At 40.1% G+C, this 17,126-nt stretch overlaps 1 protein-coding gene across 1 annotated transcript in view; it reads left to right on the forward strand.

Moving 5' to 3' along the window:
- Nucleotides 1–16,233, forward strand: part of LOC146487283 (kinetochore-associated protein 1-like) — a 79,758-nt gene extending 63,525 nt beyond the window's left edge. The window contains exons 58-72 of the mRNA XM_085086765.1: nucleotides 877–921; nucleotides 1,378–1,439; nucleotides 2,293–2,362; nucleotides 3,083–3,189; nucleotides 4,128–4,263; nucleotides 6,675–6,770; nucleotides 8,306–8,362; nucleotides 10,041–10,095; nucleotides 10,324–10,387; nucleotides 10,997–11,126; nucleotides 12,388–12,477; nucleotides 12,901–12,948; nucleotides 13,953–14,050; nucleotides 14,813–14,921; nucleotides 15,614–16,233. Coding sequence (XP_084942891.1) covers nucleotides 877–921; nucleotides 1,378–1,439; nucleotides 2,293–2,362; nucleotides 3,083–3,189; nucleotides 4,128–4,263; nucleotides 6,675–6,770; nucleotides 8,306–8,362; nucleotides 10,041–10,095; nucleotides 10,324–10,387; nucleotides 10,997–11,126; nucleotides 12,388–12,477; nucleotides 12,901–12,948; nucleotides 13,953–14,050; nucleotides 14,813–14,921; nucleotides 15,614–15,826 — 1,380 coding nt within the window. The 3' untranslated portion in view covers nucleotides 15,827–16,233. The remainder of the gene's footprint in view (nucleotides 1–876; nucleotides 922–1,377; nucleotides 1,440–2,292; nucleotides 2,363–3,082; nucleotides 3,190–4,127; nucleotides 4,264–6,674; nucleotides 6,771–8,305; nucleotides 8,363–10,040; nucleotides 10,096–10,323; nucleotides 10,388–10,996; nucleotides 11,127–12,387; nucleotides 12,478–12,900; nucleotides 12,949–13,952; nucleotides 14,051–14,812; nucleotides 14,922–15,613) is intronic.
- Nucleotides 16,234–17,126: the final 893 nt, after the last annotated feature.

The following is a 17,126-nucleotide window of genomic DNA, read 5'->3' on the forward strand; positions in this document are numbered from 1 at the left end:
TAAAAATTAAATTTTCATTTTTAGTTAGCTTAATTGGGTTGTTATCTAGTTGCCTTTCAAGATAATCAAAACACACCAGTGCATATTTCGACAAGGCGGGGCTGGCAGACTTGACCTTTTAACGTGGGCCGTTGAAAGTTTCTCCCAGAAAGAAACCACTCTTTGGGCAGTTCGGTGGCTTCGACCGATTGAAATATTCCTCGTGACAACTTGGACGCGAGCCGCGAAGACGGTCGCTCATTACACTTGAACGCTACCAAAAACCACCCAACAGATGTAAAAATAAGCCTCCCTAACAAATTAGAAACCAGCCACAGAAGGCAGGAACTTTACAGCAAAAAACCGCTCATGAACAAACCACTCAATAACACTTGTGAAAAACAGAGAGATGCCACTGAAGCTTAAAATGTGAAATATTTAGGATAATCGACTCGAAAGTGACGTTTGATTGGTTGACCACTTCGACTACCAGAAGCGACCTATTAGCTAATCATGGACAAGCTTGCAAACGGTGCGGGCCAACATATATACATAACACGAGGACGAGTGTCTCTTTGAAAAAAACGAGGTGCAGCCGAGTTTTTTAACAAAGGTCGAGCTGTTTTGGAATCGAATGAAACACTCTTTCGAGTGTTTGATAAAGCTTCTCAAACCATTAATAATTCGCAGAGAAATTGGAAGAAAAAGTTCACCAAATTTTATTATAATTAAGATGTTTCACAACCTCCTTCACGGTAGTGACATCCTTTGTTTTCTCTCATGAATTATTAATGACTTTGAGAAGGTACGAGAAATCACATGTTAATGGTTGATAAACCCTGTTACCTCCTGTGTAAAACCCTGAGTAATGTAATGGTTCTGCTGTACTTTTTTCAGAAATGGCTGCCTTCTTCAACTCAGACGTCAGGAGGAGACACAGAGGTATTTCCATAACAAACACAAATTTAGTGCAGAGCATCTTCATGGTTACATCGTTAACACTGAAACATTTCAAACAGGAATCCAATCCCAATTGCTCTGATAAAGGCCTCAAATGAAAAAAGACTTAAATCAGTTCGCCCACTCAATGAAAAATATAATTGCGCAATTGAAGTAAATTTGCCAAAAACTTTTACCGTGTGTTTTCTCAATAACCTAACTTCAACTGTGGACAAAGTCTTAATTTTACTTGTCGGCAAATTGACTTTTTTGGGTAGGTTATTATCCTCACAATCTTGTGTGGGCAATGAATTTTGTTCGCCTTTCAAAAATTTACTTACGTAGTATTGTCCAAATTACACCCAAAATCAAATCGTGCGATTATAAAGATACAAACCACAAACACTCTCCGTTATATAATTATAAAGGCTGTAAGAAGCAAGCTTTACTTCATTTTAGTTCGCCAGCCCTGGCAGCGAAGAACATGGCGAAAGTGAGGAGGATGAGCTGAACTTGAAAAGGTATTCTATAGAACATATAACAATTTGTTAAGTAATATATCAAACACGAGACACAGTCTTTCATCACATATCAAACACCGAGAAGAGAGTCGCAAATACGACGTGTAGCGGAGTATTTTTGACGAACTTCGAGGTTTTTGGTATTGTGATGAAACACTGTGACCAGTGTTTGATATAACTTCTCAAACAAACTGATTTTGAAGGAGAAATTAAGGATGCAAAAACGAGGAGTTTTTCATCAGATATCCAAACACGTCTCGGTGCATGATTTCCTTCTTCTTTGGCTTTTGAATTATTAATGAGTTTGAGAACTTGTTTTAACACTTCGACAAATACTGGGAACTACACCTCAGACAGGCACTCCTTAATGGTTTTTGATTCCACGGACTAAAAAATCAGAACCACATTTACGGCCTTAAAAACGATACTAGAGGAACGTATTGCTCAGCAGTTTTCTTTTGAGTGTTCACACTCAAGGATTTCATCCACAGACTCAAAAGTTAGAACCATCTTGTGCAGTATAGTAAACAGTACCACAGCAAAGTACTCCTCAGTAGTTTTCATTTCAATGATCACACTTTAGGATTTCATCCACAGACTCAAAAGTTAGAACCATCTTGTACAGTATAATAAACAACACCACAGGAAAGTACTCCTTAGTAGCTTTCATTTGAATGATCACACCTTAGAATTTCATCCACAGACTGAAAAGTTAGAACCATCCGGTGCAGTGTAATAAACAGCACCACAGCAAAGTACTCCTCAGTAACGTTCATGCATCTCATTAGCGTGCATTTCTGGACATATCGTGGCAGAGAGTCTGATTCCAAGTTTCATGTCTCTTTTTATCTAGGGTCATCTACATCATGCAAAGCACCGACCAAGAAACTGCCGTCAGATTTCTGCTCAACCTTGCAAACAAGGTAAGACGGCTGATGACAGTACTTTCCTTAACATTTCATAGCTTGACGCTAATAATTCATCAATTCTAAACAAACGAAATTGTAAAGGTGACTGGCTAATGTCTGGCTTGCCAAAGGCTTTGGCGATTTTCTTGCTTCTTTTTGCCTTGTTCAGTGGCTTGCTTGCGAAAATATACCGTTCATTCGAACTAGATAAGGGCTGTACCAAGCCTTAACTATGCTCACTGCCCTGGCTACCCTACTTTTCTCTCAGCGTCGTCCACACACGCATCCATTTTCGATCGTTTTTATTTGAAAACGGAGATATTTTTACCCAGTTAGGCCTTGTATTCACACGCGTACTAACGAAAACAGTTAAAACGCTCCGATAGTGATAAATCACCATTTTTTTTTTTTCATTTCGGTAACTTTGGTGTTGACAGCGAAACGAATGAAAACGCAAACGTTTCGGCTTCCTTGAAAATATGTTTACAAGTAAAAATGATCGAAAACGGAGAAGAAAAGGGAGGGCTTTAGTTACAGTCAGTCTGAAGACTTTAGTCTGTAGGGTTTTTTTTTTTACTTTCACACACGATATTTAAGTTGTTTTCAATGGCGTTCTTTTACCTATGTTATTATCCATAATTTTTGGCAGCACTGCCGAACGGTGAGGGAAGTCGCACAAGTACGCCTTGCGTACCGATTTTCATAAAGTCTTTGTTTTGTTTTTCGTTGTTTCAGACTGGTTCTTCCAGCAACTGTCGTGTTCGGGCCCTCCGCGCTCTTTTCTCCATTGCTCCTGGAGAATTTATTGAAAAACTCTGCAACACCTCAGTCAGTTTGATCAGGTGGGTTTAAGGAAAGAGAAGAGGAATTTGCCAAACTATGGCGGACTTAGAAAAATATTGTCATGTGAAGTTCTTTCCCCCCTTCGCTTTCTCGGCTTCGTTAATTTGCTCGGAAGAATTTTACACTCCACGTTCCTATTTGCGTCTCACTGACTGCGTGTTTTATTCAGTTCTGGTTTGTTATACACCTGATTTTTTTGAATAGCGGTTCAAATTCCCATTTCTACGGTATTCATGTTTATACCTGCTTAAACAAATATGTCAGCAAAAAAAAACGGCAGAAAAGGTTGATCACTCCAACCATGAGTAATGCATTTTGTGAAAAATTTCCTGCAAATAGAACAACGCGTCCCATGATTTTGATTTTCCAGCTGGAATCCAGAATTACGCGTACGTTAAACACTGGTTACTAAATTTTTCACTGTAGTCACATTCTGTGTCAACAATGTTTCTCAAAAGTATTGTGACTCCTAACAAAACTGCGCTTGAAATTAACATTTTTAATACATTTGAGTATTAATATTGGGAGTAAACTTGTGACTCTTGTTATTGCTGTAGTCATTCAGATCTCCTCTCCCAGAGAATTGTTAAAAATGGTACGTCCGATTCAAGATGTATAAATTAGTCTTGAAATCAATTGGGGGAGCAGGGATGGCACAGTGGTGAGAGCACTTGCCTCACACTAATGTGGCCCGGGTTCGATTCCCGATCTCGGCGTCATAAGTGGGTTAAGTTTGTTGTTGGTTCTAGTCCTTGCTCCGAGGGATTTTCTCCAGGTTCTCTGGTTTTCCTCCCTCCACAAAAACAAACATTTCCAAATTCCAATTCCACCTGGAACGCACGGACACCTTTGAACGAGCTCCGAGAACTCTTTGGTTCTTCGTGGGTAAATAACTTACATTTACATTTACAACTGGACTGTTTGTTACCGCTGACAGGCAACAGATGCAGGCTCTAGTTTGTTTGGCCGAGCTTGAGGGGCTGCATATCCAGCAGTCCGCCAGTGCATTTGACAAGTGTAACAAGGAGGGATTGGTGCGAGGACTGTGGAGAAATCATAAACACGAGAGAAAGGTTTGTATTCTAATTCTGTGAGACGACCGTTATGAGAGTAAAAATCGTTGAAATGGCCAGTGAATGAGATATGTCTAGGAGTGAACGCTAATGATATGCATGAACTGTGTGATAGACATCACAAGGTGTCCCCTTACCTAAATTCTTAGTAAAACACAAATAATTCTGTCAAACATGATGTCATATGAAAATGATAAAAAGGTCGGTCTTGTATAAAGTACCCAAATTCAGGGTTAGGTGCATTTCTGGAAAATGTGTAATCATCCCAACCTACATTTTAATATATCTATGTATATTCGTTCTTATTTTTGTTTTACCCATTTCGTTGTTTCATTTCAACAGCCTGTGTTTGTGCATTAATGGGCATTTGTTTAATTCAGTATTTGTCTCGCTAGGCTCATAACATGAGATAAAAATAAATGAAACATGTATAAGGGGCGGACCATTAGAAATCACGGGAGGGGGATAAAAATTTTTCAGTGGATGAATTTCTTTTTTAGTCCAATTTGTCTGCATGAATTTTTTTTCGACGTGGAAGCTCTGCACGATTTTTTTTTTCCGACAGAACTTCTCTTAATATTAAAGGCATACAAAGCTCCGCACAGTTTAATTACAGTACCGCTCAAGGTGACAGTCTCTTTGGAGTCTCGATTTTCGCGAAGTTCGAGTATCGCGATTATCGAGAAAGAAATGAGCTACTAAATGTATCGCACCTCATGACTGGAGGGACGTTTTTTTCATTTGTCAAGGAAACTATGCTTTGTCGTGTTGGTCGATACCATTCTTTAATTACAGTTGAACTCAAAAGCGAAAAGCGTGAGAAGTTCGAAGGCAATATAGTACGTATATTCAGTGTTGTTTTCTCGGTCGAAGATAAAAACGCCTTGTCCAATCGACAAATGGATCGCGCTTCAAAGAGTTCACAAAGCATACGATAATTTTCACAGCAACAACCCTGCCATCCCCACCCGATAGCTGAGAGAAATGCTAACACTCATTCTCAACGAAAATTATTTCCAATTCAATGGAAAGAACTACCTCCAAATCCACGGTACTGCCATGGGCACAAAAATGGCCGTTGCTTTTGCAAACATTTTTATGGCCGACATTGAGACACAAATTGTTAGCCAAAGCGTCGCCGTAAAACCTACAGTTTGGAAACGTTACATTGACGATATCTTTCCGCTGTGGGACACTAGAAATTTACACGATATAGAATGGTTCATCGAACAAGCTAACTCATATAATCCAACAATCAAATTTACAGCTGAAATCTCAAATGCTGAGACTACATTTCTGGATAAAGTTGTACACAAAGGCAATCGATTCCATCACCATTCCATACTGGATATTAAAACACATTTCAAGCCGACTGAAACCTTTTGTCAATACACGCATTTTTCCTCTATCCACCCACCAGGAGTCAAAAAAAGGGATTTGTAAAGGGTGAAGCCCTAAGACTCCTACGAACAAACTCCTCAAAAACAACATTTGAGAAAAATATTAAAAAGTTTAAATCACGACTCCTTGTTAGAGGCTACCCAAATAATCTGATTAAAAAAAATTATCAGATGTCAAATTTATAGGAAGGTAATCGGCATTGAAGCAAAAAGACAACACCCCAGACAAATATTGCCTTTTGTAACAAAATCAACCATCGTGCCCAACCTCAAACATGTTTTAATGGGAAAATGGCACTTAATACAAAGCCAGCCTTTCCTACGAGAAATCTTCAAGGAGTCAGCACTAATGTCCTTTTAAAAAAGGAAAATCTTTAAATGAAGTGCTTGTCAGAAATTCAAAAATGTTTCCATTGTTAGAAGTGTGCAGGCCTGTCACCCCTTGCTATTTCCTACTCAAAAGAAGGATTGTTGAAGGTTTGCTATGGTAAAATTGTTTTATATTTCTTCTACATTTGAAATCCATAAATAAGCAGGAGATCAGGTTGCATTGTCACTTCTAAAAACATTAATACATGTAAAATGATAGAAGAGCAGGTTATATTCTTGAAATGTGTAATAAAACTACTTGACGTTGTGTTTTGATATTGTACTTTGATTCAGTTTACTTGCAGGAATTTTTTTTGGATGGTGAACTGCATGCAGGAATTTTTATTTTTTTTTTGGCAATTTTCCTTTGCAGGAATTTTTTTGGGGGAATTGTCACCCCCCTCCTGTGATTTCTAATGGTCCGCCCCTAATGGCAGGGAAATGGTGGTGGAGCCCTCAAATCGAGACTAACCCTTTGGACTAAAAGCCTTTTTGGTCCAGGATGCAATGTATGGTGTGTTTTGCCTACATGTCTACAAGCTATAAATACGTAATTTTGCCCGAGTGGTCAAAATTTCTAAATCTGTCACAGTTTTTCGAACTGATGCTTGGAGAAGTCACTCTATTGTGTTATCTTTTCAGGCGGTACGTCTTGTGGCGGACTTATGTCTCGATAACAACATACACGACCCTCAGCTATGGAACAGTGTTCTACAACAACTACTGGCTTTCGGAATGGTGAGTGAGTGTGTAGCGGAGATTGGGCTGGAGTGGCTCGCAAAAATGATTGACTGGCTGACTGACGGACTGACCCGACTGACAAACGGGCGTACTATCTCACTGAATCACTGAACGACCAACTGACTGATGGATGAACTAAATGACTGCTGACTCTGACTGACTGACTGACTGACTGACTGACTGACTGACTGACTGACTGACTGACTGACGCCCTTCTTATCTGACTGAATGATTGACCGATCGGCGGACGACGGACGAACTGACGGATGAACTACAGAAATGGCTGACTGACCGACCAACTGAATGAGATGGACTGACACTCTGAAAAACTAGCTGGTTGGTTAGGTGACTGACTGTCTGACTGACTGAATGTCTGAATGAGTGGCACTGAAGGCTAATTAAGGACGGTGCCTATTATTGTTACTGCGCATACGTTCTGCGCATCTCGTGATACTCGGATCTCCTATGGGTGGTGGCTACTAATACAGGGATATTTTTGCGCGGTTTAAAACTATTCGGGGAAAGCAGAACTTAGCAGGTGCTTTTGGTATCCAAAAAGAAAATATGGGGTAACCATGCATTTTTCAGAGATAATAAAGCTTCAATTTTGGAAAAAATGTCATACATTGCTCTGTATTTTACTGCTTTTCAGAATAACTGTTGCTTAATTATCCCTAAAAAAATACGTGGTTACCCCCAATTTTCTTTTTGGATTTCAAAAGCCCTTGCTAAGATCTGCTTTTCCTGCACAGTCATAAACCACTAAAAAAATACCTCGGTATTAGTAGGCACCGTCCTTACACTTACTGATTAATCGGCCGATTTGGCCCAAGTTGACAAAGACAATTACCGAGCGGACGAAATTTGGCCGGTTTATAAAAATTTGTGGCATTGCTACAGACTTTTTTGAATGAGGCCGATTTCACCTCACACTCCACCAAGAGAAAAAGAAATCAGCTGACATATTACAACGTGTAAATTGGCTCATACGACTGAACCTACCAAAAGAGCCGATAAATTGGTACGTGTAAAATTTGTAAATTTTAGTGTGCCTTTGAATAGCGAAAAAACATTTTTATACGGATGGAAATGTTAGAATAATGGTTCAGTATTGTTACCAATTACCCTACGAGGATACATAAGCTAGTATTTGTTATCTTTTGCTGTAGATCGCGTGGATGGAAATGGATTACAAGTTCTTCCAGTGTGTTGTGGAGAAACTTCGAAAACTGATTTATAGTTAGTTTGTTCTTCAGTGGTGAAATCAGTTTATATTTTCGTCCCGATGTACTACGAACAAATTCATTTAAGCGGAAAGCGGGGTTCTATGTTTAATATTTGAGTAGGTTTGGTGTACAGCAAAATCTTCTTTACAGTGCCCCCTTAAGGGAACTAAAGTGTGGCATGAGGTCCAGGTGGATAGGCAGCACTTATTTGCATCGACCATTTTTTTTTTTTTTTATAGCGTCTGCATACGCTCAATTTAGTAGTGGCAGCTGCTTGTTTTACTTTATTTGTACCTCTTGTTTTAGATAAAATACCTGCGTCGTGTTCTAGTTACCTTGGCAGGGATCTCTGACCTCTGGCAGGTGCGTTGCGTAATATCCAATCTTAAACTCATTAATAATTCACGAAGGGAAAACAAAGGAAATCACTATTGCGAAGGAGGTTTGGAAAAGTGATCTTAATTGTTATAAAAATTGGTAATTCGGGTGCGCCTCGTTTTTTCAACCCACTTCTCCGTGTTTGGAAGTAACATATCAAACACGAGAAGGTGTGGTTCATCAGATATCCAAACACTAAGACACTGACTAAGAAGAAGGTTGAAGAAACGAGGCGCAGCCGAGTTTTTTTAAACGACTTCAAGGTGTTTGGATATCTGATGAAACACACTTTCGAGTGTTTGATATGGCTTCTCAAATGATCAATAATTCTTGGAGAAATTCAAGGTTAAAGTTGGAAAAATTTTTTGGTAATTAGGATCACATATCCAAACCACGGTCGCGGTAGTGATTTTCTTTGTTTTTTCTTGATGAATTATTAATGAGGTTGAGAAGTATTACTTCACTTCCTAAAGGCTGGTTTTTCACTAGGACATAAGCATAGGCATAAAGATAAGCAAGTGAGAACACTAGTTACATAAGGACAGACCCACGCGCAGAAAATCATTTCTTGCCGGAATGTCTCGATACCAGCTCCCCTCAATGTAAAGCAAGATGGCGGACGAAACGGTTGACTGCCTTGTGCTTGTGCTTGTGCTTGTGCTTGTGCTTATGCCGTCTCTGTTCTCACTGGCGAAAACGGCGAGATAACATAACAAAAGCATAAGCACAAGCACAAGAAGAACGAACACGTTCGTTCTTCTTGTGCTTATGCTGTAGGTGTTCTCACTTGCTTAAGCGGCGTTTGAGCTGTCTTTGTGAAAACCAGCCTTAAGATGCCCTGTGCAGCATCGACGTTTGCCATGCGCACTTCCGCATTTGAACTTCATGGCAAGCGTACCACGAAAGCGAGCGAGAAAACCTCTGTACCAAAGTACCAATTGAAAATAGACAAAGTATCCTAACGTCCAATGTTAACTGCGAAAATGTTTTAGCTTTTGAAATACAAACTAGGAAGTGATGGTATATTTCAAGCCTGGTGAATGAATGAGAATGATGTGTTATTCTGGAAAGTGACACAGGCATACTCGGAAAGAAGAAATCCGAGTGCTCCTATCAGGAATCGAACCTAAGACCTTCCGATTACTAGTTCGGATGTTCTACCACTGAGCTACAGGAGACTCGTGGGAGCTAAGGCCATTAAACTAGGTTCATGGGACAAATATCCTGCATACTCATCTTCTTTCAATTCTTGGAGAGAAGTTGGTGACTTGGTGATCGTTCTCCACCAGCAGAAGGGCAAAAGTTTGTAAACAGAAACCCACAAAGGATTGACGAGTTTCATGATTTCTGTGTATTAACATGCGAAAGATTAACTTTTTGTTTCTGTGATCGAGATACAGTAGTTCACGATCATGATTTTTGTGCGCAAATCTTCTTATCTCATATCTTCCCTATAATAAGACAGAATTATTCAACCGAACAAAGGATCACAAATACAATTTGTTTCACCGCAGAATTTGGCTGCAAGAACCCTATTGTTATTAATCTATTATAGAAGACGTTTCAAGGTTAAGATAGTACATATCTCTGTTTCCGCAACAATGTTTTGTTTAACTCACGACACAGTAGAGTTTAAGGCAATAACATTTTTTATGTCATTTAGGTTCGCTGTTTACCTCAAGTGTGGAGAAGTGTCCTAACAGCGCCCTTCAAGTCAGGTAGGCGAGAGACATCCCTTGTTCACATTAAACTTAACACAGGGTGTATTTGCAGTTCCAGATATTCAGCCCTGTAAGTAGTCAACCATTTTTAGCGACGGTGGTCAACAAAAGTGGTACAGCTCGCTAAATACAAGTTAGACTCATTTTTGCTTTTTTTCTTTTTGGCTGTCAGCTAAGCCTTTTAAAATGACTGCAATTGGACCGAGTGTTCTTCTGTTTTTGCAGTTTCGTCTCCGTTGTCGGACGATGAGGTGGCTGCCTGTGAAGAATCAGCATCGCTACTTCAAAGGTGAGTGTGATGTTTTAACATAACAGAGGGGTTTTTTTAACATAATATAGGTGTTTTGTTGTTGTTGTTGTTGTTGTTGGAGGGAAGGGGGGGGGGGTGGGGGGCGTTATGGGGGAGAGGCACGTGTCCAAGCCTCACCTTTAGAGGACATTTCGCCGAATGAGAAGGTCAAGAAAATCAATGCCCTCTTCCTCCGAAACCTCCAAAACTCTCTCGCCATTTTGAATGTCGCTATTTTTCTTTCCGCCCTTCCCATAACACCCTCCATGCCTCGCTTCATTCGTTGCAAAACCCTTTCGCTAAAATAGCAAATAAATGGCAACTGGTTTAGGGTCAGAAATAATGGAATAAGACCCTATCCTTCCAATAGGGGCGAGAGGAGAGAGGACGCAAGAGTGAACAACAGCACAATGTTCCCAGCCCTAAAAAACAATGCAGCTGCCGGTTTTCAAGGTCCAGTAAAAATAGAACTTTTGAAAGGTGGAGGTCTACTGATCCAATGGCCCCTCCACGCTGTCTCACAAACTGATTTAACTCCCCCTCCTCGCCCTCCCCACTTTCCGGTTTAATAAATGACGCCTAGTATTACTGAGGTTTTGCTCTGTTTAGATGTCCTCTTCTCCTGGACCTTGATGTATATTCCATCGCTGTTCAGTTCCACAAAGTTGGTCTCCAGGCCCACGCACTGGCCTGTCTGATGCTCATCCCGTCAAGCAGTGCGCGCGAGCAGCACATCCGGGTTTGTCTCGTTTCCTCGTTTCCATTTAGACACTGCTACATCTTAGTCGGGTTAAGTAAAGTGATGGGTGGTACAGTTGAACCACTTAACGTGACTACGAAATGTTCCTGACGTTCCAATTGCAGACATAACCGAGCGTCTGAACAAACGAAGCATTCGAAAGTTATAAAATAATAATAATAATAATAATAATAATAATAATAATAATAATAATAATAATAATAATAATTTATTTATAAAGCGCGACTTCCAGCGATGTCCAATCACGCTTTACAATTACAGCATATAAATTTCATTACACCATACAATACTGGCCAAATGGCCAAACGAGATTTCTAAACACATGCAAATTATAATTTTCCGCATCTTTAAGCCATAATTATTGTGATCTTTAAGAATTGTTACTTCTTCAATACTGGGAGCGTTTTAGTGGAGATATTATTGGGCAAGTCTGTGATCAGTAATTTGTCAATTAAGAATTTTATAATGCGTGCCCGATTCTCGATTCTTCAGGAAAATTGCCTGACACTACCGTGATATATGACGTTGAAAATGGTCTGTAACCCATCCAAGTTTTAATGCTCAAAACGTTTTGTCCGAAGAGGTAAAGCCACTCGAGCAAAGATTATTTAAAACATCCATGGAAGAAAAAAACCCTTGTCTTTAACCTCAACATCAGGGACCTTAAGCAGAGACGACGACGACGGCAACGAAAACGGAACTTAAAAAATTACATTCGCGTTTTCTGAATAAATTCGCAATAATTTCTACCCATTAAGTTTGTGTAATGTGGCCGAATTATTTAGAAGCTTACACCGTAGGGGCGGCTTCAACGTTCAGAAAGAGAAATGAAAATTAATCATCATGTGTTCACGTTCTCTATAAAATAGATTGTGGTCATTTCACGATGCTGCTTTGCAGCGGACGGCAAAGAAATGTACTAAAGTGTATAATACACGTGCAGAGCCAGTGTTTTGCTAATTAAAACAATTGTTTTCTGACGTTGTCGTTGCCGACGTCGTCGTCGCTGCTTAAGATCCCTTGTACCCTCTGGTGCGTTCCTCTGGTAAAAGTGTAACAGAGCCTGCGTCTAAAGCTCTGGCCCGTACAGCCACCAGTGAAAGGGTAGAAGCTGAACTTTCCCTTATTTTCGCAAGCTAGGGTACTGGTATGTTTCGCATGCGTGACAACAGTATCATGCTCTGTTCTGACTAATTTTCTTTCTTTTTTCCCCTATTTCTTTCTCGTTATTCACCCACAGACCTTGCTGGAGACGAATTGTGTTACTCGTTTGCTCACTCAGCTGGATGAACAGCGTCAAAGAGGGCGCACGCTCAGCCAGGCAGATATCGTAAGAAATTTTTGATCTTATAAGTGCAGAAATTTGCGCCTGGAAACAGGGGTGTTAAAAAAAGCTTTTCTTTTTTTCAGCTGAAAAAGAGTGTCTGGTGATCCCTCTCGCTTTAATGTGACCCAAATCTTCCGCCTGTGATAAAAACAATTACAATCACTTTCGCTTCTATCGCAACAACAGCAAAATGAAGAATCAAAACGTGGCTTTTCATGTCACCTTTAAAAAATAAAAATGTTCTACTCTTTGGCGGGAAGGCAACAACAAGCCAACTTGGTTGACAAATGTTTGTGCTTAAGTTGCCTAACATTAGACGGTTACTTGGGATGCTCATTTCAGCTTGAAGATGAGGTACACAAATAACTTCTTTGGAGAGTGTGACACTTGATTTGCAGTTTGTCTCTTCGTTCCTCTTCTCTTTAGGTTGAACAGGAGGTGTTCAAATATGTGGAACGAAAACAAGAGTACCAAGTGAGTATGTATGTTGATCATAGTTGGTGACGACCAGAACTGCTTTTCATTCAGGAATCAACTGTTTTTCTTCTCAAAAAAATCCCATAATTAATGTAGTAGGCGCAGTAGCTTTTATTTGAATGATACATTTTAAAATTTTAACCACGAATGAACTACCTCGCGGAGCTTTCATTTGAATATTGGTCACAGTACCCCCTCCCCCACCCCGCTAAAAAGAAGATGCGAGACAAATGTGTTTACTGGTTGTTACGACTTCTTGTCCATTTTTTCAGAAGTGTCTTTTCCGCTCTTTCGTCGATCCTTCTTGTCAGCTACCTTAAGCAACCAGACTTAAACGTCACAAAACGAGACGTTTGCCAGTGAGCAAAACGATGACTCTGTGCGAGCGTTATAAATTTTAACACGTTACTTTACCATTTTCTCCACAAGTACAAGGTGAAATTTAACGTTCTTCTGGAGAACGTGAACACACGATAAATTTCCCTGTCTGTTTCTGAATTTGAACACCCTTTCTACGAATTCAGCCAGTGGATAGTTCCATCATATGAATGAGACAAGTTGCACGACACGAGTTGTGTGAAGTAATGTTTGAAAAACGATCAACAGTGTTTTATCGGGTTTAGACCCGATAAAACACGTGCTGCGAGTTTTTTGAACGGCTTCAACAACATTCCAGGAAAAGCGTGTGTAAATAGAGTTCGTAACAATTATGCTTTTGTGAACGTTGGAACTTAACATACGAGAAAAACACCGCACACTAATGAGGAGTGTTTTATCAGCTGATAAAAGACCGCATACTAATAAGGAGGGTTATCGATATAAAGTCACTGCACGTGATGTACTATCGACCATTTGATAGGTCAATGGACTTATGAATTATTAATGAGTTTTTGAAGTAGTTAAAAAGGTTCTGAGCGACGTTTCCTTATCGTTACCGTTGTGATCTTCTCAAGTTCCTTATTTGCCGTTTGTTGTAAACAAGTGTTGTGGTTTGTTTGTAGGTACTCCTGGGCACGTCTTATTTTGACAAGTTCCTGACATTCCTGATCATGAATAAAACTGTAACTGGTATTCTGCTTAAGACAATTGAAGCCAACAGGTAAATGATCAATGGAAGTGCAATCCATAAGAGATTCTGAAAAAGATGAAGAAAAGTGTTTGTACATCGCGAGTCAAGGGCTGTTTATTAACAAAGGCCTAATGGGACGATTTCACTATGGCGTTATTTGACTACAACTACCAGAATCCTTTAGTTTTTTATTTGTTGTTGTTGTTGTTGTCGTTGTCGTTGTTTTTTTTTTTTGGGGGGGGGGTGGGGGGTTTCTCACGCTAATTAGAGCTATTGGCATTTACTCCTCTCTGGGATAGAGAAAACGGATTGAATTCTGGTAGTTGTAGTCAAGTCATGAAAATTTAATTCTCTCTCTTGTTTGACGCTCTCAACGGATAAAATTGATTGGTGTAACATCCCCTTAGCTACAGAACCCATGCGCTTACATAAACTTTGCGCAGTCTCAAAGAATTTGGACTAGGCCCTTTAGCTTTCTTACCGCCTTCTGTGGGCTGAAAAAAGACAAGTTGCGACAATAAACAGCGAGCCGATCATCCAGTAGTAGTAATAGTAGAGTCTTTATTTAGCGAAGGTAATACATAATAGTGCCTCACATTAGTAAACATGTAGCCCTCAAGACTAAAATCAATACAAATAGATAGGAAAAAGAAAAAAAAACTTGCATTAAGTACAGATACACTAAAAAATAAGTTGAAAATGATAGATAGATCTTTGTTTATTGACATATTAAAAGATATTTGTGACCATTCGTAAGGACACTTAACATTGTGAATTTTAATTTGACTCTAGATTGGAGAACGCGATGCAGCTTGTGCATTTGTTTCACCAAATGCACCCTGACTTGCCCTCCTCACAATATGTGGCTTCTAACCAGCTTAGTGGATTTGAGGAACTTTGGGTGAGTCCTGTTTCTGCTAAGACAGTGGGCGAAAAATTGAAAAAAAATCGAGGGAAACTTAATTTGTGGTGCGTTAAAGGTCCGAAACTAATGAGTATATGGCTACTGAGAAGTCAAATATAATTTGATATTTTATCATCCACTCCCCTCGGCAATTTTCAGGGATAATTTACAACACTGTGTGGGGGTACTTTGCCAGACTGCTTGTGGCGCAGTTTACAGTTACTGAATTAATGAGTTATGAATGCCTCGTAATGTGAATGTGAATTTTTGAGATAGACACGAGGGCTGGTCACTGCCAGAGATTTGTTACATCCCCAGTGGTTCGTTTACGCCCTTCAGAGTCAGATTAAGTAAAAGTACTGTGAGACAAGGCCTAAGGTTTTTCGTCCTTATCCGAGAAGACTAGAAAGTCTAACCATTTACAGATGTCAGATCAAGGGCAGCACTTTCTCCTCAGTTATTTAAAGACCCTGCATGTTGGTCCGGCAGGGGATCGAACCCGGGCCTACCTTTCCACAGTCTGGTACTCAACCGAGCTAATCAGGCGGCGGTAGAGAAGCAGACAGTAATGGAACATTCGACGTTAAGTTTTTTTTGCAATCGACCCCAAGGGAGAGAACCTCGGCTACTTCAGAGTGGAGGCTTTATTTATTTTGCAAAGAAAATAAGCTTCTTTCTTTCTCCCACAGACCTTCCTGGAAATGCATGACATGTTAGACGCCTGTCTGCCATTTCTTCCCAAGCTGGACGCTGACCAAGATGATGAGCCCACGGACGAACAGTCCCAGATCCTCTTAGTCGAGAAAGCCGAGAAAACCATTGATGAGACTGGTATCGAAGATCAGCATGATACCTTTAGTATTATGCTCAATGGAGACTGCAGTGTAGATTTTCCGCTATAAACAGAGCTGAGAAGGATACTCATTTTCAATTGCGCAAGGAATGGTTTCTGGTGAAAACTGCCCTATCATTCGAGTAATGCACTTCACCAATGGACCTTATCCCGAAGCCTCTATCTTCTTTCGTATTAAGCGTTGGAGACAATCCTTTCCCGAGTGAATTTCTTTTTAGAATGGGTCTCGGGGGACCTTCGGAAGGCCCCATTAAAGAAGAGTAATGACAATTTTAGATTGCCATGCTCTAAAAATAAATCTACTCGGGAAAGGATTGGCCAAAGGAATTCAAATACTAGTCATGGGCTACTAACTGCGAAGCAGGTGTCAAGGATGATGCTCCATAAACCAGGTCTATTGTTTTGCCCTACTGTCAAATGTTGTTCTTTTCTCCACTCAAGAAACTACGTGGAAATCTGGTCCCCCCCCCCCCCCCCCCAACGATCCCACAATCGTACCAGTTGCCGTTATGATCTCAGGAATTGGAAGATGATGCATGAAATAGCTTTTAAATATGTGACAGGCGACAAGCGCTGGAAAACACGCTACAGCCAAGTCACGATTGGTTTTGACTTTGTTCTGATTTGTTGATAAAACAGCACAAGTCGACGTCCTGTTGAATCGTATCCTCGTTGTAACTGTTGTGTTTGTTTTCGCTGTAATATAAAAAAAAACGGTTTGGGGTTGTGCCAGAAGACAGCCAGCGTATTAAAACTGTCTTGCACTTGTTTGTTCGGTTTTTTTGTGTGTAACATTTATCTACCATAACCTTAAGGACGGTGCCTACTATCGTTACTGCGCATACGTTCTGCGCATCTCAAGATACTCAGGTTTCCTATAGGTGGTGCCTACTAATACAGGGATATTTTTGCGCACTTTAAAACTATGTAGAGAAAGTAGAACTTAGAAAGTGATTTTGGTATCCAAAAAGAAAATTGGGGGTAACCATGCATTTTTCAGAGATAATAAAGCTTATTATTTGGAAAAAAAAAGAGCGCCATACATTGCTTTGGATTGGGCTGCTTTTTAGAATGATTGTTGCTTAGTTTCTCTAAAAAATGCATGGTTACCCCCAATTTTCTTTTGGGATTTCAATAGTCGCTACTAAGATCTGATTTTCCCGCATATTCATAAACTGCGCAAAAATACTTCTCTATTAGTAGGCACCGTCCGTAAGAACCAGGGAAAGGCTACCTGCGTGACTCCATCACGATCGACATTCGGTTTCCAGTTACGTCCCGAAGAGATGAAAATTTCTAAAGATGACCATCTGGGATCTGGCATAATCAGGTCGATCGGGGCGTACGAC

Source organism: Pavona decussata, unplaced genomic scaffold, assembly GCF_977016875.1.
Source record: "Pavona decussata unplaced genomic scaffold, jaPavDecu1.1 SCAFFOLD_16, whole genome shotgun sequence".
Taxonomy (NCBI): Eukaryota; Metazoa; Cnidaria; class Anthozoa; order Scleractinia; family Agariciidae; genus Pavona; species Pavona decussata.